General features: G+C 32.0%; 6 protein-coding genes and 1 long non-coding RNA gene across 8 annotated transcripts; 2 read left to right on the top strand and 5 right to left on the bottom strand.

The window, feature by feature from the left end:
• Positions 1–3,106: 3,106 nt before the first annotated feature.
• LOC111831238 (DNA ligase 1) lies at positions 3,107–4,965 on the top strand. The gene is made up of 4 exons (XM_023785217.1): positions 3,107–3,546; positions 3,990–4,086; positions 4,210–4,269; positions 4,663–4,965. The coding sequence occupies exons 1-4, from the start codon at positions 3,185–3,187 to the stop codon at positions 4,741–4,743; spliced, it is 600 nt and encodes a 199-aa protein (XP_023640985.1). The 5' UTR covers positions 3,107–3,184; the 3' UTR covers positions 4,744–4,965.
• Positions 4,892–6,198, bottom strand: LOC17890218 (fasciclin-like arabinogalactan protein 3). The gene has a single exon (XM_006296130.2). The coding sequence runs from the start codon at positions 6,123–6,125 to the stop codon at positions 5,283–5,285; it is 843 nt and encodes a 280-aa protein (XP_006296192.1). The 5' UTR covers positions 6,126–6,198; the 3' UTR covers positions 4,892–5,282.
• A 543-nt stretch (positions 6,199–6,741) lies between these two features.
• LOC17888079 (aspartyl protease AED1) lies at positions 6,742–9,045 on the bottom strand. Of its 2 annotated transcripts, none has more exons than XM_023784503.1 (2): positions 8,599–9,045; positions 6,742–8,161 (listed from the first exon to the last, which is right to left on the bottom strand). In XM_023784503.1, exons 1-2 carry the CDS (start codon positions 8,765–8,767, stop codon positions 6,918–6,920), a joined length of 1,413 nt encoding a protein of 470 aa, XP_023640271.1. In that variant the 5' UTR covers positions 8,768–9,045; the 3' UTR covers positions 6,742–6,917. The 2 variants fall into 2 exon arrangements, with proteins under 2 accessions (XP_023640271.1, XP_006294147.1); XM_006294085.2 differs by having other exon boundaries at positions 6,742–8,158; positions 8,599–9,043.
• Positions 9,046–16,738: 7,693 nt separating this feature from the next.
• Positions 16,739–17,572, bottom strand: LOC111831213. The gene is made up of 3 exons (XR_002834445.1): positions 17,265–17,572; positions 16,973–17,155; positions 16,739–16,883 (listed from the first exon to the last, which is right to left on the bottom strand). It is a non-coding gene; the product is annotated as an uncharacterized LOC111831213 (long non-coding RNA).
• A 1,823-nt stretch (positions 17,573–19,395) lies between these two features.
• LOC17888925 (NEP1-interacting protein 1) lies at positions 19,396–19,992 on the top strand. The gene has a single exon (XM_006296378.1). It carries the CDS (start codon positions 19,396–19,398, stop codon positions 19,990–19,992), a length of 597 nt encoding a protein of 198 aa, XP_006296440.1.
• A 212-nt stretch (positions 19,993–20,204) lies between these two features.
• LOC17888859 (replication protein A 32 kDa subunit A) lies at positions 20,205–22,293 on the bottom strand. The gene is made up of 10 exons (XM_006294633.2): positions 22,132–22,293; positions 21,911–22,021; positions 21,717–21,817; positions 21,563–21,604; positions 21,397–21,474; positions 21,191–21,269; positions 21,010–21,096; positions 20,841–20,923; positions 20,640–20,708; positions 20,205–20,534 (listed from the first exon to the last, which is right to left on the bottom strand). The coding sequence occupies exons 1-10, from the start codon at positions 22,234–22,236 to the stop codon at positions 20,453–20,455; spliced, it is 837 nt and encodes a 278-aa protein (XP_006294695.2). The 5' UTR covers positions 22,237–22,293; the 3' UTR covers positions 20,205–20,452.
• Positions 22,294–22,768: 475 nt separating this feature from the next.
• Positions 22,769–24,750, bottom strand: LOC17890474 (cytoplasmic 60S subunit biogenesis factor REI1 homolog 2). Its single transcript, XM_006293417.2, has 5 exons — positions 24,544–24,750; positions 23,869–24,432; positions 23,609–23,778; positions 23,311–23,520; positions 22,769–23,232 (listed from the first exon to the last, which is right to left on the bottom strand). The coding sequence occupies exons 1-5, from the start codon at positions 24,646–24,648 to the stop codon at positions 23,076–23,078; spliced, it is 1,206 nt and encodes a 401-aa protein (XP_006293479.1). The 5' UTR covers positions 24,649–24,750; the 3' UTR covers positions 22,769–23,075.
• Positions 24,751–26,918: the final 2,168 nt, after the last annotated feature.

Consider the following 26,918-nt stretch of genomic DNA (forward strand, 5'->3'; position numbering starts at 1 on the left):
GATCTTAAGTGCTTGTGTGTATAGCCCAGTGGATGGGAGGATCGCTTCACTGAGTATTTGTGATAATACTCACGCATCTCATTGTGTTTGTGGTGCAGGTAAAGTGTGATCTGTGAAATCATGGCGAGGAGAGCAGGATGATCTAGAGTCTCAGTTGTTATGTTTATGAATATGTTAATTGTTGTTGGAACATGGTTTAGAGGCATGCTAGGTTGCTGGTGTAAATTGTGGTTATTGAATGATTGATTAATTAATATTATGATTAATTGATGTTGGTTTAATATGATTCCGCTGTGCATGATGATTTATTGTTGGGTTAATTCGGTTAGGTTAATTATTAGGTATGAGAATATTAATTAATGAATTAAAAAAAAAAAAAAACGGGTCGGGTCTTTTCACAATAATTGTTGAATAGTGAATGAAAAACGTTTTATTCCAATTATGGTGTTTTCCGCCTTAGCCGCTACGACTATTCCAACCCTAATACTTTAATTTTAAATATTTATTGTGTTCCATGAATATAACTTTTGAGAAACCCAATTGTACCCCTATCTAGTTATTTTTGAAATATTTTATAAGTAACAAATAATCTATATATATAATGAGAGAGTTCTCTCTCCCTCTAAAGCTGTCCACATCAGCATTTTTTTAAAAATTTTGTATCAAGCCCAACAAATAATCTAAACCCATATATTTTGTTCATCATTTTATTATTTTTGGCCTCTTAGTTTGTAAATTTAAGCCTCAACACTTTTATATCTAAATTGAGTTTATTTTCTATGACATTGAAAGGAACAAATTATTTAGTCCAATATAATATAAGCCCAAATAAGTTAACATGTTTATGATGTCTCTCACTTACGTTCTTTCTTCTACGGATTTCTGTCGTTTCCACTTCAGCTTATCAAAATTCAGAAACTCAGTCCCAATATGATTTAATAATCGCTCATGAGATTGTTGCTTTTCAAATCCACGCGTAAGTTAATTCTAACAAATATTAACAAATTCTAAAATCCGTTCCATTGCTTCTTATCCCCCAACTAAGTTTCAGTGATTTTACATTTATTTTGATTATATAGGCGTTACAGTTCAGTCTGAAAAGGTTTAGCATATCCTTTCTGCAACTTCCTCACTTCCTAACGTTCATTTAGTGCATAATACGTTATTTATAATTAATTAAAATAAAGATAAAGAAAAAAGAATTTTACATAATGTTAACATAGAATTTCTTTTCATGGTAATAAATAAGTAATTAAAAATAAAATAAAAATATGTAAAATAAATAAATTTAAAATAGTAAAACCAATACTATGAGAATTTTATTAGTAATAATAGTATGATTCAAACTCTAAACAACAACAAACTTTAAAATAGTCATACTTTAGAATTTTAAATGTGGTAATGTGTTTTAAAAATTTAACTAAATTTTAAATGCATGGTAGAATAATAAAATTTGTTTGTAATTTTACTTTTGGAATTTTAAAAAGGAAAAATAAATTTAAAGTGAAACATAAGTTCTAAAAATAATATTACATATTGTTATTTATTTTAAAACTTTAACTAAAAAAAAAAGATTACTAAACTCAATTTAAAATACTCTAAGACGAAAATATTTGAAAGGTCGCACTTTATGCCGTGAAATTCTATTAAAAATATAAAAATGAAAAAAAAAAACTTTATTATACATACTCTAAAATAATAAATAATTAATTTTCACATTATTCATGAGTTTTACAATAAATTATATAGAAAGTGACATGTAAGACGTAAAGTGATATGTAATTTTAGTAGCATATCTCAAAAAGAAAGTTTACTTATTCTCAACTAGAACTATAACTTTCTAACATAATCAAAAAGAAAAAAAAGTTTGATATCCCATCATTTGAATCAAATGCTTTTAAACCAAAATGGGTTATTATTAAGGAATAAATTGTTATGATGTCTTAAAACGTACTCACACTTCAATATATATTACATAAGAGTTATTAGAAAGTGGAAATAAACTAGATGTCGATAGGTAACGAGTGCATCGTAGAAGATCACAAAAGAATTAGTAGTTAAAAGCGATTGAATATAAATGACTATAACTTAAAAGAATAATGTATATGACTAAATTTTGAAATATTTGAGATCTCATTTATTGTGTGAAATGAAGTGAGTTTTTCTAAAACTCAAGACATACTACTAGATTCAAAATCGGGCTTAACTGTTAGTTATAGAAATGAGATAAGATAGACACATTCATGACTTGATCGAGTGTTCTCTTATACCACATGCACTTTTTCCAATGGATAAAGCAAGTTCGCTAAACCTACTCTAGCGACATGATATTATATATGTATCTTTACACTTAATAATGTATATGAGGCTCGGTTATATAGAACGGTGTTATATTTGTATCAACATCTAATCGTAAATAATATCTACGATTAGGATCATGAGCTGGTCGTCGATACCATTTACTCATCTCGCAAATCTTTTCAAGTAATCTTTGCTACCATATAGTAATATTAAATTATTTATTTATCAAGAAAACACTATCGCCAAAAATATATATGTTGCATATCGCTTAAAAATTTAGTTTAGTGTTTAATTATATAGCTTTATCTTTTAAAATTTTAATGATTATAGTTATGGTCAAAGATTAATATTGATAGAAGATGTTTTAAATTAAAATCCCGCGCAACGCGCGGGTACACAATCTAGTTAATTACAATTTCCGAGAACCCATCTACTACATCAACTCTTGAGAAATCCAATTGTAAAAACGACACGGCGTGCGATTTCCAGCAATCATTTTTTCATTGATAAACCAAAAACAGTACGTAGTGCTAATCTTTAAAAGTGAGACGTCACGGTGTTTTAAAAATGATGATATGTCGTCCAACACACCACCACAACTGTCATTTGTCACCACACTCACACGCCTTTTATATGATCGCACAATCGTAACAGTGTCAGTCTCCATATTAAATCCTGACCGTCCATTCAAATTTACGATGACGTGTCCTTCCAAGGGTAACTTTTAAGTCTTTACTCTTTAACCCCTCTCTAACGTCTTTTTAACTAATCGTAAAAAATAAAAATAAATATCTACAGAGAGGAGAGAGTAAAGAAGCCAATTTAGTGTGGTGGTGTTTTTTTTGGCGACGGAGCTTTCTCTCTCTCTCTCTCCTCCGTACAAATGGCGCCGCCGAAGAGTAAGGTTGACGGAGATGGAAAAGGGAAAGGGAAAGCTGTAGCGACTACGTCGACGAGAGTGCTTCGAAGCATGGATCGGAAGACGAGAAGCGATACTCAACGAAGCGGTTCTTCTCCTAAGCTTGTGAGCCTCGAGTCTCTTGAGAAGAAAAGGAAGACGAAACCGAAGGCTGGTGGAGCGAGCAAGAAGGTAAAGAAGGAAGAAGAAGAGGAGGACGTTGTGAAAGTTGAGAAAGATGAGGAGGAGGAATCGGCGGAGGAGGAAGATGGTGATGATGCTGCTGCAGAGGAAGAAAAAGAAGAAGATGACGACTCTGAGAAGAAGAAGATTGTGATCGAGCACTGGTAAACGAAATGTCTTCATCCTTCTTCTTTTAGGTTTTTGTATGGAGAAATTTGGGGGTAAATGTCGAAGCGAGTATTTAGGGCTTTTTGTTCTGCGAGATTGAAGCTAATCTTTAGGGATTTTGTCTCTCTGCGTTGGAAATTTCGTGTTCTAGGGTTTTTCTTTTCTTGTTGTTAGGGTTTCGAACTTGAATCTTTCACACATTCCGAGAAATTTAAGTCTTCTTGCTTGTTTATATTGCTTGTTTGTACACAATGTGTCACCCAATTCGCTTATAAGGCTAAAAGGTGTTGTATTCTGAAGAGGATCTAGTAATGTGCTTAGATTGAATTGAGATCTTGATTGTGCTTGGTGATGTTTGAGGAAAGAACTCTTAGCCAATGTATTTGAATGATGCTCTGTCTCGTTACCTTAGTGAAGGTTTGTTGTTGTTTTCTTGAAGCAAACAATGCAAATCATTCAAGGAGAGGGCTACTGAGGTGAAGGAAGGTTTGGAGGAAGCTGTTCCTGGCATCATTGTTACTCTGAATCCTGAAAAGGTAGTGAATCTTTTTTACTGCAGATTTTATATGTATTGTCATAAATGCTTGATTGTTTGAGGATGTTTGATGCAATATGTGCATTATTATGCTAATTCTTTCGTTCTTGATCTGCTTTAACAGCCAAGGCGTGGTTGCTTTGAGATTCGAGAGGAGGGCGGTGAAACGTTTATCAGTCTTTTGGTAAGCTACTTCGTTCTTATACTAATTGGACTCACTTCTGTGAGTGGCTTGTTTCATTTGAATTGAGTTTTCTCATCTTGTCCGTTCTACTTCTCATAACACAGTTTCTTTCATGTTATGCTGGAAATCAATTTTTGATCCTTAAGAACCCACAAAATTGATGATGAAATTGCTGAGTCAACTGACCACTAATTAGGTTTTCTCAGCTTCATTCAAAATGGCTTTTGGTGTTGTTTATCTAATTAGCTGGTTCAAATTGAGTGCTAAGTCGTTTGAAATAAGAATAACTATCAGATCAGATTTAAAGTGAATAGGAATACAATAAGAAAATGTTTGCTTTCATGTTCGTAATTTCTAGAGTTATATAGAAGATGATGTGACTTTCTTATGCAGGGTATGAAGCGCCCTTTTACACCGATGAAGGAACTTAACATGGAAGACGTCATTACGGACATTGTGGAGAAGATTAAATGACAATAGGGTTCTATCAATGCCGAGTCTTTTGTTTCTTCCTCAGCCCTCGGCAAATAGGCTTTAATATTTGACTATCTAGAGCAACTGCAAAGACCTTTAGGCTTAATTTTGATGTTTTGGTGTAGACCCTTTAACCTCGGGTTTGTCATTTTTGCAGTGCTCGATCGGCTTTGTGCAGTTTATTCAAGTTAAAACTTTCTGATATATTTGGTTGATTTGAAATGATTCATTTAGTTTGCGGTTAAGTCATCTTCGTAATGCTTGTTTGAAGCAATTCGTTTCACTTATTGTGGATTATGTTTGGTGTTAATTACGTTACGGATTAGATGGATGATGACAAAACATTTAGATACAATTTGGTAATACAAGTTTCACAGGACAGAACATCACATTTTTACCTAATGATAAATGATTGAGGTACAATAATGTGGGTAGAAAGTGTTAGTGTATCTGATCCACTTCATATCACCATGCCTCTGTCTATGTGGCGAGTCTCATTTTCAGTTTACTGTGCTCGACTCACTCTGTCTTAACCCATCTTAGAACCCAGCAAAGGTAGCCACAAACCCGAGAACAAGGACAGCACCAAAGCTCAAGCCAGTGTTGGAAGCAGAAGAAGGTGGTTCAGCCTCGTCAGCTGCTGGCATCTTCTTCTTACCAGACTTCTCTGGTGCCGGGGCTGGTGAATCAGATTCTGATGGTGCTGATGCAGGTGCGGTTTCTGGAGCTAAACCAGGAGGAGAGTCTGCGTAATCTTCTTCCTCAGCTGGTGCAGGAGCTGGAGTGGCTGCTCCCTTCTTGGGAGATGGAGCTGGTGGTGAAGACATGGGTGGTGGTGGAGGAACCTTAACAGGAGACCCAAGTCCAGGAGCCACAATGGGCATGCTGATCTGCACCACAGAAAGATTGTATGGGTTACGGAAAACTGTTGTGATGTACTCAGCGGTTTGGGGAGCGCCTTTCACAGCAGACCCGAAGTAAATCTTTCCGTTAGATTTGGAGCAGTTGAGGAAACCGTTTTGCTGCTGGCCCAAACCGGTGGACTGGTAAAGGGTAGTGAGCAATGTGCTCTTGTCCTTTAAAGCCTTAAGCTTGAGCTCATCATAGTAGTCAAGAACCACATGGTTCATAAGAATGTTCTTGATCTCTTCCTCGGGTCTACCAGAGATGGAACCAATAGCATCATTGCTAAGAGCCAGCACGGTGATGGTCTGACGTTTGTTGATAATTGGCGTGAGCTCGGTCTTGGCAAAAAGCTCGAGCATGCTGCTGAATTCAGGGTATTTCTCGAGCACCCGGGTTATGTTAACCGCTGATACAATGGATGAAACACCGAGTAAGATGGTGAGACAGAGGAGAGAAGAGGAGACCTTGAGACCCATCTTTGGGTGTTTTTATTTATTACCCTTATTTTTCTATAGTAAACGCTCAAACCTCAAAGCCTGAGTTTTTGCAATAAGACGATTAGCTTGGGTATATATACAGACTTGAAGAGTCGCTCAAGATTAATGGTGGATAGACATTTACTTATATTTGTGGTGGCTAAATTTGAACTTGACTTTATATCGTTGTTACCTCTATATTTGGGTTTAGTAGACTGCTTTATTGTTTTACCTTTGGTTTTAGGGATCAATATTGAGATTTGTTGTTTTACAACTAAGATAAAATAGGAGGATTTAGTCTATCCTAATCTTTATTTAGTCAATTCTTCAACAACTTGAGTTCCAAAGCTCGAATTTACAACTATACATAATATAATGTAGCCCAAAAAGACAAGTTTTCCAATTTCTTGTATACCCTGGAGCAGCGGCATATGTGACAACTGATGCTATGACCAAGCAAGCTCCTTGTATTCATCAAACTTAGGTTAATATTTATACATCAAATTTTAAAATCACGGTGAACGGCTTTAACTATGCATTGTTAAAGATGCATTACCATTGGACCAAGAGGTTTCCACTTACACTTGTATATAGACTTCAAATGTTATGGATCATAGTTTATATTTATTTCTTAATGTAACCCGCATAATTATAAAGTTATGAATAATACAATAGAAAGCAACTACAGCATGGATACACTTAATTTTTGGGGTAATTATTTGAGACATACATATTATTTGATGTGCCAAACCCTTAAATTACATAACACACTCTCTCTCATTTTTATCATCATTAGCTACAACCATGGGGAGCAAACCCGACTCGTCCACCAGCCACGTCGTACACAATCTCCATCGTCTTCTGCTGAACGTTTCCAAAGATTGCAGGAGAATCATCATCCCCTGCAAACGCCAAACAAACCTGTGACATGGATAACGGATAAAGCATCCCATTCACATCAAGTTCTACAACAGTGCCACCACCAAAGGAGAATGCAATCTTGGGTATTGTCATTGTATCCACGCCAGTGAAATCGTAGCATGTATCAAAAATCTCGTATCCAGACGTAGCCTTGTAACTGGACATCTTTTCTTTAAAGACGGTCCGCAGTTCCTCGTAGATCCTAGTAGGAAGGCGAGAAACCACGGTACCAGAGTCTATTATAGCACCTTTCTCCGAGAATGAGGTTGGAGTAATATCTAGTTTCGTGTCGCCAACACTGATACCTACGATATCGATACCATAGTTGGATGGGCTTGGAAAGGAAGAAACCTGGGTGAATTTAACGGATTCAGAGATGCCATCGGAGCCAAAGGTAAGATGGCCAGTGTTACTTGCGGAAGAAGGTAGGCAGTATGAAAAGATATTGTTGTAGGTCGATGATGTCTGCGATGGAATAGAGAGTTTGTCGCGGCCAAGGCCAAGAATCCCAGCGGTACGGAAGAAAAGCCCATGGTTGTTTTCACCACAACCAAAGTAAACATCATCCAAGACATCAGAGTTCGTTAGGGTAAATCTTTCCTTGGCTAGGAATCCTTCGGTAAACGAATTATCGCCGTACTTGACTCGGTATAGGCAGTTAGAAGCAGAACAGCTTTGAGGACCGTTTTCGCACATTGGAGATGAACACGGTACGTTTTGGTAAGAAGAAGATGAAGAAGGGTCAAAGATTGGTTCATTTTGTGTATAGCACCTATATGTCCCAAGACATGGCTTGCATTGCGTCCACGTCAAATCGCTTCCGGTGTCAAAGATTAGCGATACGTCGTTCTTCGGTGTACCGATTCCGATTGTTACGATGTAGTTTGCTGAACCAAATGTGCTTCCGAGTTTACCAGGTAGCTCGGTTGACTTGGTTGTGCTGACTGATCCGTTTGAGTTGTTCTTGGACAATTTGAAGCGAATGGATTCTACGCGTGCTTGATCGCCTCTGAGGATTTCGTCATGGTCGAGTCTCGCATCTTTGTTGCTCCTAAGATGCGAGCACGGGCCGTGCAGGTGCACCACACGAAGCGACGACTTGGTATTAGAAGCTGCTAAATACTAACAGTTTTTGTATTATTAACATAACAAATCATATATATCAGAAATCATGATAAAAAAAATACAAATTAATATAATACAAAAATTTCACTAACTATTAACACACCAACATTTACCTAACAATAATAAAGTCAATCATCATAAATTCTTTTCTCTAAAAACATAAAAATTGAATATCATCAATATCTAATTGAATAAATTTAAATTATAATGTTTATATATATACTCAAATAGTAACATATGTTATATATTCATAAATATATTGTTACTTATAATTGGTGTATATTACACACTCGAATTTAAGATGCCAAATGATATTTTTATCGATAAGTATAGTAGATTTTTATAAACAAAAAGTACAATAAAACAATATAATAATTATTTTCTTCCTCATATAGTAGTGACTAGTGAGGGTTGTTATGATAATCACCTTTTGAAGAAAGAACACAAGATGATGAAGAAGGAAATAGAGAGCTGGCTTGAATTGTGTAAGAATCAACCTTTACACCCTCTTTTTCCTCAGCTCCTCCTTCGGTATTATAACACCAATTGAGACATACACAAAAGATAAGTATCACCACATTCAAGAAGTTCTTCATTTCACCCTCTCTCTCTCACACACACATACAACAAGTAATGAGATTGTTACTCAATTATAAATGAAACTGGTTGGTCCTTTTATAGCCGTGATCTTTGCTGAAGATAAGTGTAGAGTGGCTGTTGTTAGGCAAAGACTCCATGCCCCATTATTGTGTTTGTTATATTATGTCGTCTCTCTTGAGTCAAGACCGACGACTCCAAGTCTCTAAGTCTCCAAGGTGTTGTATTTTTGTTTCCTAACGTACAAAAGGGACTGTAACATGGCGTACTTTAGGGGTTGTTAATGTGATGTTAATTCTGTTCTTTTGTCTTAATCACTTCAGGATCTTCCAAGTAGAAATGTTGATTAGTCTAAGCGATTGGTTTCAGTAAACTTGAGCAGCACTTTGTCTTCTTGATCGAGTTGTTGTGATATATTAGTATATACTACTCTTAAGATATGGATTATATACACTTATATGATACATTGATACTAATAAGTCTATTATTGCAAAGTATGCATGGACCATATATAGAATGAATATAAGTCGAACTATTCCGAGTGTAGTTTTGTAACACACAAAAGCAAAAGATGTATAAAACATTTTTTTTGTATGTTTTGTCTCTCAGACTACAAAGTCTTCGCAAGTCAAATGTAAAGGACAAAAGGGGTATGTAGATCTATGTGACTATGTCCACTAGTTTATGTTATTATTATTAATGTCATTTTCTATATTTTTGAAACTATTGGTTCAATTTGGCAAAAATTATGAAACTTCAGTACAAGCATTTTTTCCGAATAATTTGTTTAACAAAATTAGTAAAGCTTTGATGACTCGTAGTCTCGTACTATAAAATGTAACAGCTTCGTTACAAACTTGGAAATTAGTTTCTTTCTTGCACTTGGTCACCCAAATTACACACCTGATTAAGAATTAAGGCTTTGTTTGGTAATTTTCATTTTTCTAAAAGCATGGGTAATGTAAACTAAAAATACGGTTCTATTTAACCGTGATAGAAAATATATTACACGGGATAAGTGCGATTTTTTACAAAATAATATGTATCCAATAAAAAATCATGCATTTAAATTTATTTTCGAATTTTAATATATATAAGAATTTAAGAATCTTATTATATAAACCTTGGTTTTCAAAGTCAGCCATTAACAAGATCGTGACACGTGTCAATTATAAACGATAAGATGTTGACACGTGGCGTAACTAATTTTGTTAATATTTGGATAAAATAGAAATATTATTAACCCTATCGAAAAAGGAAATAGATAAAATAAATATTATAAAGAATTATATATTAAAAATTATTACCCCACGTACTAGATTGTGTACCCGCGCGTTGCGCGGGATTTTAATCTAAAACCTCTTCTATCAATAATAATCTTTGAGCATAACTATAATCATTCAAATTTTAGAAGATAAAAGCTATATAATTTAACACTAAACTAATTTTTTAAGTGATATACAACATATATATTGTTGGCGATAGTGTTTTCTTGACAAATAAATGTTTTATTATTATTACATGGTAACGAAGATTACTTGAAAAGATTTGCGAGAAGAGTAAATGGCATCGACTATAAATATGCATTATAGTTTAGATTTTATAATTAAACGAAATTTTTTATCGGTTTGGGTTTATTAAAGAGTAGTGAGATATAGGTTTTACAATTAAACAAGGTTATTTATCAGTTTGGGTTCATAAAGGAGAATTAGGATTTACAGTTTACAAATAAATTAGATTTTGAGTTTAACTAAATACATAATTTTATTCATGATTTTATTTTATAATATGTTATATTTGTTTAATTTTTAATCTATGTATGAATGTATTATGCCATTGAGCAATTTCATTGTCTAAAACAAAAGAGTGAATAAAAGATTTTCGAAAATATTTTTTTAGGTTAAATTAAAGATAACAAAGTTCAATATAAATCGTAATATTGTAATTTTAAAATATTTTTACAGAAAATATGTAGTTTTTTAAATAATTCGTATTTGAAAGATTTTTTAATGTTTTCCTCAACGATGCTATAATTTATTTTAGAATCTTTATATTTGTTTGCGTTGTTTATATGAATTTATTTACAAATGACTATATTTGTATTTAACATCATATTTTAGATTGATGTTAATATGAAAGAACTTTACCATCATATTAAATAATAATTAATTAATTTTCATAGTCAGAGAATGATTTTTTGAAAAATTTAAAGTTAAGAAATAATTTTTTTTTACAAAATGCTATAATAATGTTTTAGAGGATAATTGCTAAATTAAGATTTTTAAAAAAATTTTAGAAATATTATGAGTAATGGTGAATAACTCCCAAATAGCTCCCAAATGTTTTGGTGATTGTCAATTTGACATTACAATATTTTTATAATTAACGTTTAATAACGAATTTTAAGATATATATATATATAATATATACACGTTTATTTGATACTTCAAACCAAATAAAATCTCTTTCCAAATGAAATTAATTTCTCTTATTTTTTAAAAAAAAATTTGGAAATTATTTTTTTATAAGTTAGAATAAATTTTAATTTTAATTTAAGTTTAAATAAAGATAACCCGTCCATCGGACGGGTACTAAACTAGTTTAAGAATCTTATTATATAAACCTTGGTTTTCTAAGTCAGCCATTAAAAAAATCGTGACACGTGTCAATTATAAACGATAAGATGTTGACACGTGTCGTAACTAATTTTGTTAATATTTGGATAAAATATAAATATTATAAACCCTATCAAAAAAGAAAATATATAAAATAAATATTATAAATAATTATATATTAAAAATTATTAATAAAATTAAACAAATAATCTAATTTCAGTTATGTCAATTTGGTTTATTAATAAGATAGAGATTTAAAATTTATAATTAACAAGAATATATGGCGGTTTTTGTTTACAGAAGAGGATTAACGTTTAAACTTTAATTTTACAATTAAATCAGGTTATTTGTTAGTTTGGGTATATAAATGATGAATAATAATTATGGTTTATCTTTATAAACTAAAATTATGGTTTAAGTTTAATAAATTAAACGAGATTATATGTCGAAACTTGGTTTTTAAATTTACCAACTCACGTGATCATGATAAGTGTCAAGTAAAAACATAAGATGTCGCAACATGTTATATCTAATTTTGTTAATATTAAGATACAAATATAATTTTTAAACAACATTAAAAAATAATTATAAAAATTAAAGAGAATTTTTGAGAAATACCTCTTTTAGTGTACCCCTTTTCAAAAATACCTCCTTTATCTATACATTTTCAAAAATATCCATGTTTAAATATGAAAAATTATAAAGTTTTATGTGGTTTATAAGGTACTTCTATATACTTGGAAATTTGATACAAATATTTTATAATGTTTTAAAAGGTTTTAAATCGTTTTTCAAGTTTTATAAGGTTTTTAAGTGGTTTTTAAAAGGGTTTATAACGGTTTTAAAAGGTATTTATAATTTATTTTACGCTATTTATGAAAGATATATAAAAATTTAAACATATATAAAGGTAATTTGTGTGTATATTTATAAGTTTACACACATATTTGGATAAATTTCAACATTTATAGTGGTTTTTTTTTATAAAGTTTGAAATAGGGGTATTTTTAAAAAGTGGTATTGAAAAGGTTAATTTTTGATAAATTAAAAAGTAAAAAATTGATATTTATATAAAAAAATATGTAGGCTTATATATTTAGACACAAATTATCTTTCTATGTGTGTAAATTTTAAATACCATATAAATACCTTTTAAATACCTTTTAAAAATTATTTAAAAAACATTTAAAACTTTTTAAACCTTATAAAAACCTTATAAAAGTCTTATAAATGCCGTTGAGAACCTTTTTAAAACTTTATAAATATTTGTACTGAGTCTCCCAATAGTAATGATGATCCAGATGTACCTTATAAACTATATAAAAGTTTACAATTTTTCAAATGGATAGAAAATTGGTGTATTTTTAAAAAGAGTTACACCAAAAGGGGTATTTCTCAAAAATTCTCTTTCAACTATTTTTTTGTTTTGCGAGTTGTAGGTTTTACAATTATAAGGGTCATATATTGAGTTTATAAATGTGCATTATAGTTTAGATTTTATAATTTAACGAGATTATTTATCGGTTTGGGTTTATTAAAGAAGAGTGAGATTTATGTTTTACAATTAAACAAGCTTATTTCTCAGTTTGGGTTCATAAAGGAGAATTAGGATTTACATTTTACAAATAAATTAGATTTTGATTTTAACTAAATACATAATTTTATTCATGATTTTTGTTTTATAATATGTTATATTTGTTTAATTTTTAATTTCTGTATGAATGTATTATGCCATTGAGAAATTTCATTGTCTAAAACATAAGGGTGAATAAAAGATTTTCGAAAATAATATTTTTACCTTAAATTAAAGATAACAAAGTTCAAAATAAATCGGAATATAGTAATTTTCAAAAATATTTTTAAAGAAAATATGTAGTTTTTTATAATTCGTATTTGAAAGATTTTTTAATGTTTTCTTCAACGATGCTATAATTTATTTTAGAATCTTTATGTTTATTTGCATTGTTTATATTAATTTATTTACAAATGACTATATTTGTATTTAACATCATATTTTAGATTGATGTTAATTTGAAAGAACTTTACCATCATATTAAATAATAATTAATTAATTTTTATAGTCTGAGAATGATTTTTTGAAAAATTGAAAGTTAAGAAATAAATTTTTTTACAAAATGATATAATCATGTTTTAGAGGATAATTTCTAAATTAAGATTTTTTAAAATATTTTAGCAATATTATGAGTAATGGTGAATAGCTCACAAATAGCTCCCAAATGTTTTGGTGATTGTCAATTTGACATTACTAGATTTTTATAATTAACGTTTAATAACGAATTTTAAGAGAGATATATCTTATTATATAAAGTTGGGTTTTCAAAGTTAGCCATTAATAAGGTCGTGACACATGTTAATTGGATCGATAAAATGTTGACACGTGTCAGATAATTAGTGGTAAAAATATATATAAATTAGTTTTCAAAAAAAAGAATATTTACAAAATAGAAAGAAGAAAATAAAAATTCAGGAAATTTAACAATTATGTAAAACTTGGTTTTCATAGTTATTAACTCACGTGATTATGATATATGTCAAGTAAAACATTAGATGGCGGAATGTGACACGTCTATTTTGGAAAAAATTAGATAAAAATAGAAAAATATAAACAAAATTAAAATACTGAGAACTTTTTACTTATAATTAAATTATTAACCTAGCTTTTAGTTATGTCAGTTTGGTTTTATCAAAGAGTTTAGGGTTTAATATTGACTATTAAAAAAATATTGTATGACGATTTTAGTTTATAAAGAAGGATTAAAGTTTACAACTAAACCAACTAAACATGTTATATGGTTGCTTGGATTTATAAATGAGGATTGTGATTTACATTTTCCAATTAAACAAGGGTTTTGTTATGTCGATTTATGTTTATAAATAAGGAGTAGAGTTTCAATTACACAATTTATACAAGGTTACAATGTAGAGTTTCAAATACAAGGTTTCAATTTATAAAAGAGAATTAAGATTTAGTTGGTATAATTAAACGAGATTATGGTTTTAACAGAATAAATGTGTTATTAAAATAACAAATATTTTATAATTATTTAATTTTTAATTTATATTTAAATGTTGCTTAATTTTACTTTACATTTAAAGGTAATATGTCATAGTGCAATCTCATTTGTAGTATAATGATAACAAAAGTTTAAGGATAAAAAATTCAATAATATAATTTGTAGTATAATGATTTCTAAAATATTATTTTTTTTCAAATGTGTAATTTTGTATAGTTTCATCTTTAAAATGTTTTCTTAATGCTTATCTCAACGACACTATAACTCATTTTTTTTGGATTGATGTTTATTTATAAGAACTTTACCATCAAATTTTGTAATAATTAATTAAATTTAAGAAATACAATAAATTGCAAAGTAAAAAAATATGCGAGAATGATTTTCTAAAAAAATGGAAGTTAGGAAATAATTTTTTTAAGGATAATGGTATAGTCATGTTTAGGGTATAATTTCTAAATAAGTTTTTTTAAAAAATTGTTAATAGTAATATTATGAAAATAGTGATAGCTCACAATTTTTTTGGTGATCGATAATTTAACATTACTAGATTTTTATAATGAATGTTTAATAACAATTTTTAAATATGCATGATACATAAATAATTTTGTTCAACAAAAACAATTTACCAACTTAAAAAATTATATTCTTTTTTTGAATACTTTGGATATAACATTCTTACAATATTTGAAAATAAATAACCCTAGACGAGCCCTACTCTATATTAGAAGATATGATTTTACAAATTTTAACACATGCAATATTTTTACTTCATACGTTAAAACGTGGGTTAAAATTTATGTTTTAACGTAAGCTATGAAAAGTTTGCCATGTTATTTCAACGTATCTAAATATGCCACCCAAAATATTTTGTATGATGAAAAGTTTTTGGTTAGAAGTCAAAATAATTATAGAAACCCTTAAAACTTGAAGCTAGGGATGTCAAACCATTCCAACTCATGAAAATATGGGTATTAATGGATTAATGCGTTAAAGTGTTAAACTCACTATATGTGAAAATATATTAAACTTATACACCAAACTATAGTGTATAATGAAAAGTTTAGTTAAAAAATCAAAACAATTTACTTAAACTTTTTATCAAAAAGACCTTAAACAAACTATTTGTTTTCATCATATTTTAATTTAACATTTATATTTTTTTTAAAGTAAAAACATTTTGTATAATGATGTTGTTGATAAAAATCAAAACTTACTTAAAAATATTCATCATAAAAAAACCTTTAAATCTAAGCGTTAAATTTACAATACGTGAAAAACATGTTGAACTTATACACCTCTAACGGACCACAAAGGGACTGGATGTTCGGCCCATTTTGTTTTCAACATAATTAAATTTAACACTTAGATTTAACCCAGAAAAAACCATTTTTATTTATTCAAAATTAAAATTGTTTAATTGAAATTTGATTTAAAAAACCTTGATAGTTTAAAATCAGAAAAAATAGAAATGGAAAATATAAAATCTTTTTTTCTTTTATGTATATTTTAGAAGATATAAACATATATCAAAATCTATTATTCTTAGTTAAAAATAAAAGTTAGAAAAGTTATAATATACCTTCAAGGCTGTGATATCTCCCATATCTCAAGTATCCTGTGACGACTCAGACAGTGTCCGTTCCCGAATTTTACACATAATACAAAACAAACAACACATCAGAGACTTCATAATTTGACACTAATTCAATCTTTTTATAATTAAAGACAAACTATTACGAACCTGCTAATACCTGGTGAAAGCGTTTAAGTGGCTAGATTCAATATCCTGTGACATCGATCTTGACTGAAAGAAAACAGAGGATCAATAAAAATCATCATTCAATCAATGAAACGAAGATGTAATATGTATACTTTGTGCTCTGATCAATCTCTAAACTTACAGATGATGTAATATGTTGCAGAGATCATCATCATCATCGTAGGAATCGACATTCGTTTTCTAATCTTCTGGACCATCGAATCTTGAGTCACCTCCCTGAAACAAAAGCATAACGCAAGACAGATCTTCATTATCTAACACTGAATACACAAAATCATATATAAGAAGTACATAAGGGACATACAATGGAGACAGAGAACCACAAACTCTCAGTAAAAAACAAAGAGAGGAATAATATAATACCAAAAATTGAGCATATGACTGCAGTTTTCACAAACCCAATTAACACGCAGCAGCAAGCAATTACAAGTAATTAAAGTTCATACCTATTGAATGAGCATATATCCCATGTCATAAAATGGAGCCATTCTCCAGAATCCAATACATTGGTAAGTTTCAACCTCCCACCAAGATACTGTAGCAAAGAGTCTACGCGCTTCAGAACAGTTCCTTAAGTTGGCCAAAACGTAACTCAGAGTAATCCCCCTTTTCTTCACAGACATAGTTGGGGTTACACATAGGCTCTATCTTGAATGATCCGTTGGTCTGATTTCAGGAACTGAAACTGCATCAAAAAGAAGTCACATAAAGACACAAAGTCGACACACAGTGTAATCTATGTTGGAACTACAATTTACTCGATGTTGACCCTACCCCATACACCCTCTTTGATTTATGTTACCACAAAGGCAACTTTCATGGGACTGTTTTAGTTAAAGAGAACTCAAAATCAGACGACTTGTGCTTATGTTATCCTCTTTGTTAACTCACGCTGTAAGCTTTTAGTCCAATAGCGTTCTTGGAAGAATCGATATGTTTTATCCAATTAATAAACCCCTAAAATTGGATAAAAGGTTAACTAACGCTAAGACACCAGAGAGATCAACAAGAACAAGACCAAGAGGAAAATTCCAAGTCTGAGTAACAAGAAGAGATAGAGCGGTACCTAGAATGGAAGAAGAAGAAGCAAGCAAGAGCACCGCCATGAGGAACCAGAAGAATAGGACCCAAAAGCCTCGCTCGCTCGCCACCACGTCACTAACTCAGCACCGTTTTGATCGCCCTGTTACGTATCTCCCGATCATCGAAACCGAATCTCACAACAACAAATCGAGGAGAAGAAAGCTGAAGATAGAAGCTTTTTCCAGCGACGATAAATCAAAGAATCGAAGGAGAAGATGGATCGACTTCGACAAGAAAACGAACTAAGGAGATTGTTTTAGTATTGATTTTAGGGTTTAAACGAAGAAGAAGTTAATCACAATTGAGAATTTTGATTTTCTCGATCAAGGGAGAAGGAAGAAGAAAGTTGAGAGAGAGAGAGAGAGAGAGAGAGAGAGAGAGAGAAAGAGAGAATTTTGATATAAAAGTAAATTAAATATTAAGAGGTTTTACAAGAAAAGGAAATATGAATCGCAACGGTCATATTAAAATTTGAGTATTAAGGAAATCAATGAGAGAGGTTTTGTTACTATTATCACAACGGTAACTAAACTGTCATCTTTTTCCGAAAACGAGATACCCCACTTTTTCTTCTTCTTAGTTTAAAACAAGTGATTTGGAAATTAATTAAGTTACTAACCCATCTTCAACCGGTTAAGGAGAAATATAACCGTCATCAATTTCCCGGTTTATGTTTAAACCGATTCCGTGGTTATAAACGTTATGTTTAGACGCCTCTATTGAATAATATTTGTAAATTGAATTTTTTCTTCTTCTTTATATGATTCACTAGTCGGTTGCCCGCGCGAGCGCGGAAGTTTATTATGTTGTTTATGAGTAATTGGTTCGTATTTTATTTTCTACTTATTCTTTTCACTGTACCATACTTTACTTTTTTAAAACTTTGATTGTGTTTGTATAGAAAAACTATTGACTTTTAGCTTCATTAGTTGTTGAGAAATTAAGTGTGTATAGTATAAGTCGAAGTGTGGGCGTAAACGGAAGTGCGGTAAAAAATCATTAAGAAACGTGTGCTATTAGGGTTTCTACCATATATAGATCTAGATGTTAATATTTTGGGCATTTTATATGTTAGCATGAAATTTGAACATGATTTGTGGGTTTCGTGCGGATTGTTGTATTTTTAATTGTTTACATTATCTCTTTATATATTGTCATAATTTATTTTTTTGTTTTAAGTTTTTCTTTTTTGGATTTGTTGTAATTATATCTCGTATTAATATAAAAAGCAAAGAAAAAAATCCAGTTTAGAAAAGACGAAAACTTATAGAGAGTATTATATTAGTGTACTACTCCATTTCCTCTTTCTCATATGCACCATCGTAATACAAAAATGGTTTAACAAACTCAAAATTTAAAAATAATAATTATAAGAAAATTATAAATTGAAATTTTCTTTAAAAACTTTGGAAAATAATGATAAATGTGTATTAAAAATTATTATTTAAATTTTTAATTTTAAATAAATAAATTATTTTTTAAATAAATAAATTATTTAAATACGTATCTAAATAAAAAAATGTTTTTATAAAATTTTAAAATAATTATATCACGTATTTTGTCAGTCAAATTAGTAATTAGGAATTATATTCTAATTCTAAAAGAAAAAGGATTTAAATAGAATAATGTATGGAATCAATATATTGTAGATAATGTTAGTTTAAAAAATCTCTTAATCAATAATTTATACATAATACGATGTGCTAATTACAGGTCTAATAAGATTCTCTGTTTGTTTTTTTGCTAGGTTGAATAAGGCAAACCATAGAAAAAATTATTTGGTTTAAGCTCTATAATGTTGTTTTTTTTATTTATAAATAATTTAAAGATGTATGTTTGTACAACTAGGAAAAGGAAACAGAACAATAAAATAATGGACCGTTAACGAAAAATGAACTTCGAAAAGAATAAAAAAGGAAATAAGAATAGAAAAATAGGAAAAAAGGGAAAAATAGGAAAAAGGAAAAAAGGAAATCACAAATTATATATAATGAGAGTTTCAGTTTTGCTAAAACATAAACACACTTCTCCACAACTTTTCGTCTGATCTCTTACGCGACTCATCTCTTTTACTCTCTTTTTTCTTGAGTTTTGTCAGATTTCAACTTCAAACAATGGAAACTGAATCATTCAAACTTGGTGTTCAAGTAGACGCTACGTCTCAAGCACCGTTATTAGGGTTCTTAAGCACCGTAATCATCACGGTAGACAGAGAGTTCGAGGAGTTTCTCATAGACGAGAACGATGATGATCATAGCATCAAGAGTCTCGGGTCTTACCCTGATTCTTCTTCTACTCCCGACTCACTATTCATTCTGAAACTCCGAACCATGGAACCAGAAGACGTCTTACTAACCCTCAAAACCCAACTCCACGATGATCTCTTGTCCGGACACGTAGGTGATGAGATTGTAGTCAAAGCCCAACAGATAAGAAGCAAAAGCTCTGACTTGCGCAGCACACAACAACCTTTGTTCATGATAGTCTCTGTCAAACTGACACAGAAGGTGTACGACGTTGTGCCTCGTTGTTCTGCTCCGTCGTTGGATACAGATTTGGAGACTTGTGCCATCTGTTTGGAGGATTTGTCTGGATCCGAGGAGTACTGCCAGATGCCTAACTGCTCGCATTGTTATCATGAAGATTGTGTCACTGAGTGGACTAAACGACATAACGACTCATGTCCTCTCTGCCGCAAACAATTCTACTAGTAATAATAAGGAACCAGAATGGAACAGAGTATAATTAGGGTTTGAAGATATGTTTTTTTGTTTTGTGTTATTAATGATTTGCTAATTAGTGTTTTATGCTTTAGGTTTATGTTACGATTTTGATATTGTTTGTTTTCAATATGTAATGCAGTTTGAGTTTAATGAAATTCAGATTCTAGTATTGTATATCAGATACAGTATATATCATGCACTGCAACACAATACTGACTTCAATCCAAATTGAAGTTTGAACTTTTGAAGTTGGCTTACCAAATTGAAAGAAACAAGGAAACATAATCCAATACAAGACTTATGGCATGACACTACCAAAGTTTTAGAATTGAACTAGACGTGATCCTAGGTTCTGGATATTGAAACATCTCTTAAATCATCACCAGACGAAACTAATGACTCTTATCTACGGATAAAACCAAACTCTAGATTATCATTATTAGAGAGATCAAAGCTCGACGTGCTTGAAGTGATACTCGTCTATCGTCGAGTATATTAGGCCATCTCCTTCCAGTGATTGAATAACGCTCCTATAAACACACCAGGAAGACAAATTAAAGCAAACTCATGAAATCAACAACTTTGAGAGTAAAAGAGAGATAGAGATTATAAGGAAGAAGGACAAAAGAGCGTACTCTAGCTTGTTCTTTGGGATCTTCAATTGCTGAGCAATTTCATCAATGTGTATCCCCTGTTGTCTTGCACTGCAATGAACAAATAACGATTATCAGACCAGCTTTTAAGCGGTTGCAATTTGCATAGCAAACTCAGAATCACATGTAAGCAAAATGAGTTTTGATTCGAAGTGGTGCAAGGCGAAGCAAACTCAAACTCACGTGCAAGCAGGTTGCTTAAGATAGTCTAGAATCATGTCATCTATGTTCTTGCGACCATTCCCATCGTTTTGAGAGGACACCACCTAAAAGAGAGCAGCAACAATGAGATTTTAAGCAAGCTAATCATATGTCATGAAGAAAAACCATAAAACTTGGTGAAACAACATACAGGGTTCAATGGTGCTGCCTGGTTTGTGTTTGATCCACCTTGAAACGTGGTGCTAACAGATTGAGTGACATCACCAACTTGTTGTCCCTATTAAGAAAACACATGTCAGAGAGAATTGATTGAAAATTATGATCTTACAACAACACAGTTATATCTTTTTGCTGTATTCCATTTTCTTTACCTTTGATTCAGAGTTCTGGGAGTAGAAGTGTATACACTCAATGTAGTGAAAGGTAACCTGATTGAAGTCCATTATAGGCCTGCAAAAAAAAAAATCTTTAATACATACTCAAAATGATTTCACATATATCTAACAAACTTAAGTAGAACATACCAAAATCTAAAGCAAATGCCAAAGGAATCAAACATTTTAAAATCAAAACTTACCTCACAGAGAAAACAAGAAGCTGCGTTTTCCCCTGAAAAGTCTTCAAATGACCATTGAGACGCACATAAGTTCCATCACTATTTTCACAAAGCTCACCATTAGAAAACCACATCCAAAACAAAAGTAATCTCACCATAAATCACACAAAAACCCAAAGAAACTAACCTCACAGACTCCATTTCTCTAGCATCAAAAGTTTCATTTACCCTATAAGAAAGGAACAGCAACACACCAATTACAAACTTCACAAATACAACCATTGCACTTAAAAAACAACGCTTTGCATCAATCAAAAGGAATAGCTTCTGTATGTGTTTACCATCTTTTACAATCAATACGTCCTGTTCCATCATCAAGAGTAAATCTCACTTCTGTGACTTTCGAGACATCTTTATCACACACCAGCCCAACGAGTGAGACCTGAATATACCAAAAACATCACACAATTGAGTAAACTCGAACAACAAAAAAACGCAAAAATCAACAATCTGGTTTTGAAGAGAGCTCAATTACGTTTGTTAGTGAGATCCCATTGATGACGAGACCAGATTTCTCACCACCAGATTGAAAACATTCAGTGATTTGCTTCACCGTCACTGGAACAAGACCTTGAAACTCACGATTCTGCATATTCCCACACCCAAATCGGATTTAGAAATCCCCAAAAATTCAAACAGTATGATTGTATAATCGGATCTGTAGTCTGAATCAAAAGGGGAAATGGATTGTATTACCTTAGCGGCGGAGGAAGATGATTCGTAGGCTTGAGAAGGCTGAGAAGACATGAATCCGCCGCCGGAGAAGGCGGAGTTAGGCTCGAATTGGCTGCTGGAGAACATTTTTTGAAGCTCGCGAATCGGAAACCCTAAGCTAATCTTGAGAAGAGATTTGGGATTTGAGTAAGTGATGATCGAAGTTAAGGGAAGAGAATGATTTTGGGAATTTTAAGAGCTATGTGAGTGAATATTTTTCGGGGAATTTTCCCGCCAATTTTGATTGGAGCTTCCCGCCTATTAGGGTTGATCAGTTGAATAGTCCCCTCGATTTATTAATTCGAAAGTATGATCTAGAAACTAATTAATTTAGTTATGCATAGGTATTTGGATGGGATATTTGGATATTCGGTTAGGTTTCGACTCGGTCTCAATTTGATAGGATTCGGTTTTTGGTTTGGTTTTCAATTGAATCTAAGATCTTGAACCGAACTTTTTTGGTTCGAGTGTTTGGGTAAACTCGGATTGTTTGTTTTCTTGCCCATGACTAGACTAGACTTTAGGATTCTCAAATTTCAGAGATTTTATACAATAATGTTGTTATTAGTTCTTGACTTCTTGGTTTACAAACCAATCTTTAGTAGATAAGAAAGATAGATTAGCCCTTAATCTTTACCAAAATACATAGAGATTAGTGTAGACTGTAGAGTATAAGCTGTAGTTAACAAGAAAAGAAATACAAAGTACTGGGCAAAGAGATGCAAACTCAGCCAAAACGTTTACACTTTCAAAAGACTTAATAGGACAAAATGGGAACCCAATGGGCCTAAGATACTTTTGTTACTAATGAAAAAACTTAGATAGGTTCTAGATTCACTCTCCAACAACACAACTTCCACAAAACTCTGATGCGTTACGGAATCAAAACAAAGAGGGATAGACCTGAATGTTTTGAGGAGCAAGACTTAATAAGTGACGTTGTTGGGCAGATTTCTGATGACGTTACTCTTCATTCCGAGTCTGACACTGCTTCTTGCTCCTCTCTTGTTCATCTCTCTCATCACCTTCATCCTCACTATGCTCTCCTTCGAATGCACTGTTGCTAGACCCATTCTCTTGTACCTGTGTTTATGATTCAATCAAGTCAGATTCTGCAAATGCTAATTCTAAAAGATGATCTCTGATGGGTAAAAGACAAACCTGGAGGTAAGAGAGTTGACAAGGTGCTTCTGAGAAGATGGGGGTGGCTTCTGTTTGTAGTAGCGCATGAATTCTCGAGACCCCAGAGTCCTAGACGTTACTTTGTTATCGGTTCTCTTTGTGATCACAAGCTCAGACCCACCATAAAGCTCTATGGTGTTAGCTGATTCACCAGATACAACCATCTGATTTTCATCTCCATTAACATAACTGCACAAAACACACACCAAAAGTAGACACATTTAGATAAGATTAGGTAATAAGATACCAACAGAGGTGAAAGCAGAAAATTTAGAACCTGCTGCTGTAGTCATAGAACTCTTCTAGTTCTGCATCTTCTTCATCACCACCATCACCATAATGCACTTTGCAATGACCTTTAGCTTCCATGTGCTTCCGAACAGCTTCCAAACTGCTGAATGGATGGCACAATTCATTGCAGTACAAACACACAAAGTCTCTCTTGACCTGAAACAACAACCATCTATATGAGTAGCTAAAACAAAAACCAACACAGAGAGCTAAAGTGATGAGACAGACTAAGCAGAAAGCACCAACCTTCAAGCCAACGTAAGTTAAAAACCCTTTAGGATCCTTCAAGTACTCAATATCAGGAATAAAGAAACCATGAAACTTATGCATATGAACCATACATTTCTCAATCGTCTTATGCTTCTTGTCACACATCAAACAACAACACGGGTCCAACTCAAACTCAATACCATCCTCATCCATATCATCCTCTTCCTCTTCACCAGACTCATTCATCTCCGCATCCAAATCCTCATCCGAATCAACCTCAGTCCATTCATCCTCACTCTCCTCACTTTCCTCCACCTCCTCAATCGAACCCTTCAGTAAAGCAGCGTCGTTCTTCTCAACACGACGAGGAGGGAGCTGCTTAATAATAGCTTTATCCTCCTCTCCATTACTCTTAGAAGCCTTCAAAACATGACTCTTCGACTTAAGATGCTGCTCATGAGCCTTGGAACTTCTATAACCTTTATTACAGATCCCACAACTATAAAGCATTGGTGCTTCAACAGCTTTAACCTTCTCTTGAGCAATTGCAGCTTGTCTAGCTTCAAATAGTGACTCTGTAACTCCAGGAACACCAGCTATCTATAATCACAAGGAACAGAAACACACAAATCACGATTTCTATAAGTTCTCTAATCAATTCCAAAACCAAAACGCAAAAAACCCATAAAGAAAGATTGATTTTTTTATCACCTTGCGCTTGAGATTGTAACGGTGCCATTCGGATTTGTAATGGAACTTTTGCTCAGCGTCGTCTTCGAACTCCTTGTTACACGAATTACATGCTAATCCTGACATCTCTGTTAAGTCTTAGATCGAATTGCGAAACGAAGAAGAAAGAGTTAGGGATGGGGTTTTTTGGTGTATAAATATGAGGCGACGGCTCGTAGGTCGGCAAAAGTTTTGTTTCACGACTAAAGTCCTAAAAAACTCTCTCGTCGTGTGTTTGCGTAAGCGGTGATGTAATATGAGTCGGGTTAAGACCCGCTTGGATTTGAGTTTTGGCCCAAACGAAATTTAAATGGGCCTTTTTATTAGGCCCATTTGTTTTTTTTGGTCAAGCCCATTCGTTTTTATTAGTTGTTATTGTGGTAGATTAGGTTAACAGTAACACACACGCAAGCAAAGTTTTATGTCCAATATAATATTAGCAAAGATAAAGACATTGGAGATTTGGAGGTTTGGTCTGAGCCTCAGTCTATTGCTGTTATCAACATCTAGCTAGGAAGTTTGTCAGTTAAGCCTTAGTCCAATTAGTTTACCTAATAAATGTAGGTGGCTTGACTACTCTCGTACATCAGTCGGAAAATATTATAAACCTGGGATTAGGCAGTATGGTAGTTCAAAACTCTAGATGTTAGACAACGAATTCACATCAACGCATTTCTCCAAAGCTGACCGGATTAGTTGATATATATATATATATATATATATATAATATTTGGTATTGCCGTATTGGTATCAAAGAAACGTAAGAAAGCAACTATGATACGGTAACGGTACTGACTTCTTCCCAAGTTTTTTTATACATAATGAAAACCTAATTGGAATACGTAAAAGGTATTATATATAAAGATAGGGGTGATGATGACGGCGGAGAAAGAAACACGGGAGGAGGAGGAGGAGGTCAGGGTATCGGAGGAAATGATGGCGGCCGTGGAGATGTGGGGATTCGTGGTTTCGGGTATCATGGAGGGCTTTGGAATAATGGTGGCAGAGATTATGGAATCCGTGGTTTTGGGGGACATCATGGAGGCATTTGGAATACAGGTGGTCGAGGTGGCAGCAGCTGGTTTGGTGGTGGTGGTGGTTTTGACAGCAGCAGTGGCGGTGGCGGTGGATGTGGTGGTGGTGGCGGTGGAGGTGGTGGTGGAGGCGGAGGAGGTTGCTAATTAAGCTACAGTGTTTCGTATCATTTTAGACAGTTAGTAAAATCCATAGTATTTGTTTTTTTTTTTTTTCTTAATTTTGGTAAAGCATATACAGTAGAAGTTTATACTCGGTCTATATAAAGCTTTGTAAATTATTTTATAAACTAGGTTCAGACCCGCGCTACAGCGCGGAGGAAATAATTATATATATATATAACTTTTAACGTATTAGAATATGTTACATTTTAATTTTGTTAGAGTGCAGTCGATTGCGGTAAATCATATATTTGTATAATAAGTTTAAATAAAATAATAAAGGAAAAGCGAGTAAATAATCATATACTGAGTTTTGATACAACTAAAAACACGGTGAAAATTTAACAGCACGAAATAATATTTGTCGATAAATTATTCATTTTGACCATTTTTGTAGTAAAAATAGGAATATACGTAAAAATTACATATTTACAATATATTTTTTGAAAGTCCAACCCGTAACAGAATTCATTTTGTAAAAAACATTATTCGTAACTCGCTTTATCATTATAATTGTGATTTTAACAAACTACCTGTGAATTATCTAAAATTTACGTAGTTTGATATATAATATATTTTATCAATAAAAATTATGTCTCCTTAATTACATTTATGTCTTCAAAAAAATATTTCAATATTTTAAATTCTAAAAGTTTTATGTATTTGAACCTTTTATTTATAATATTTTGAAACTATTTGAAATTTAAAATATGCTCATGTAACAATGGTTTTAATATTGGTCATACTTATAATGATTTTAAACCATTGTCCAAAATATTTAACCGAGTGTAGTTGAGTATTATATGTCCGTTTTGAAAAATTCAAATTGCAACATATGCAAAAAGTTAAATTTTTATTAAATATCAATATTATATAGTGAAAGTAGAGTATTATTTAAATTATTATTAAATAATATCATAAATTAAAAATAATATCAAATAAACGTGAAAGAAGAATATTTTGTTTTAAAATAGATTGTATTAAATTAGTTAGAGAAATATTAGTAAATTCTATAATTAGTTATGGAAATAATACAATTCTAAAATTAGATTTGGAAAGTATCCGGTGTATGTATCCAAACCCATTAATCTATCCAACTTTAAAAGATCCAATTATAAATTTCGGTTAATTTTTTGAAATTGACCCGACCCGGAAGCACTT

The sequence above is a fragment of the Capsella rubella genome, unplaced genomic scaffold, assembly GCF_000375325.1.
Source record: "Capsella rubella cultivar Monte Gargano unplaced genomic scaffold, Caprub1_0 scaffold_4, whole genome shotgun sequence".
In the NCBI taxonomy this organism is placed as follows: domain Eukaryota; kingdom Viridiplantae; phylum Streptophyta; class Magnoliopsida; order Brassicales; family Brassicaceae; genus Capsella; species Capsella rubella.

Bases quoted from the DNA above. Each gene is read 5' to 3' on its own strand.
- LOC17890474 (XM_006293417.2), bottom strand. From the start codon at position 24,648: ATGTCAGGATTAGCATGTAATTCGTGTAACAAGGAGTTCGAAGACGAC. The intron at 24,433-24,543 runs GTGATAAAAAAA...TTGTGATTATAG, and splicing joins GTTACAATCTCAAGCGCAAG to ATAGCTGGTGTTCCTGGAGT. The intron at 23,521-23,608 runs GTTCTAAATTTT...TGTTTTGTGCAG, and splicing joins TTCTATGACTACAGCAGCAG to TTATGTTAATGGAGATGAAA.
- LOC17890218 (XM_006296130.2), bottom strand. From the start codon at position 6,125: ATGGGTCTCAAGGTCTCCTCTTCTCTCCTCTGTCTCACCATCTTACTC.
- LOC17888859 (XM_006294633.2), bottom strand. From the start codon at position 22,236: ATGTTCTCCAGCAGCCAATTCGAGCCTAACTCCGCCTTCTCCGGCGGC. The intron at 21,270-21,396 runs GTAAGTTTTGAT...TTTTTTTTGCAG, and splicing joins CTTCTTGTTTTCTCTGTGAG to GCCTATAATGGACTTCAATC. The intron at 21,097-21,190 runs GTAAAGAAAATG...TTTTCTTAATAG, and splicing joins CCCAGAACTCTGAATCAAAG to GGACAACAAGTTGGTGATGT.
- LOC111831238 (XM_023785217.1), top strand. From the start codon at position 3,185: ATGGCGCCGCCGAAGAGTAAGGTTGACGGAGATGGAAAAGGGAAAGGG. The intron at 3,547-3,989 runs GTAAACGAAATG...GTTTTCTTGAAG, and splicing joins AAGATTGTGATCGAGCACTG to CAAACAATGCAAATCATTCA. The intron at 4,270-4,662 runs GTAAGCTACTTC...TTTCTTATGCAG, and splicing joins AAACGTTTATCAGTCTTTTG to GGTATGAAGCGCCCTTTTAC.
- LOC17888925 (XM_006296378.1), top strand. From the start codon at position 19,396: ATGGAAACTGAATCATTCAAACTTGGTGTTCAAGTAGACGCTACGTCT.
- LOC17888079 (XM_023784503.1), bottom strand. From the start codon at position 8,767: ATGAAGAACTTCTTGAATGTGGTGATACTTATCTTTTGTGTATGTCTC. The intron at 8,162-8,598 runs GTGATTATCATA...GTTAGTATTTAG, and splicing joins TTGTGTTCTTTCTTCAAAAG to CAGCTTCTAATACCAAGTCG.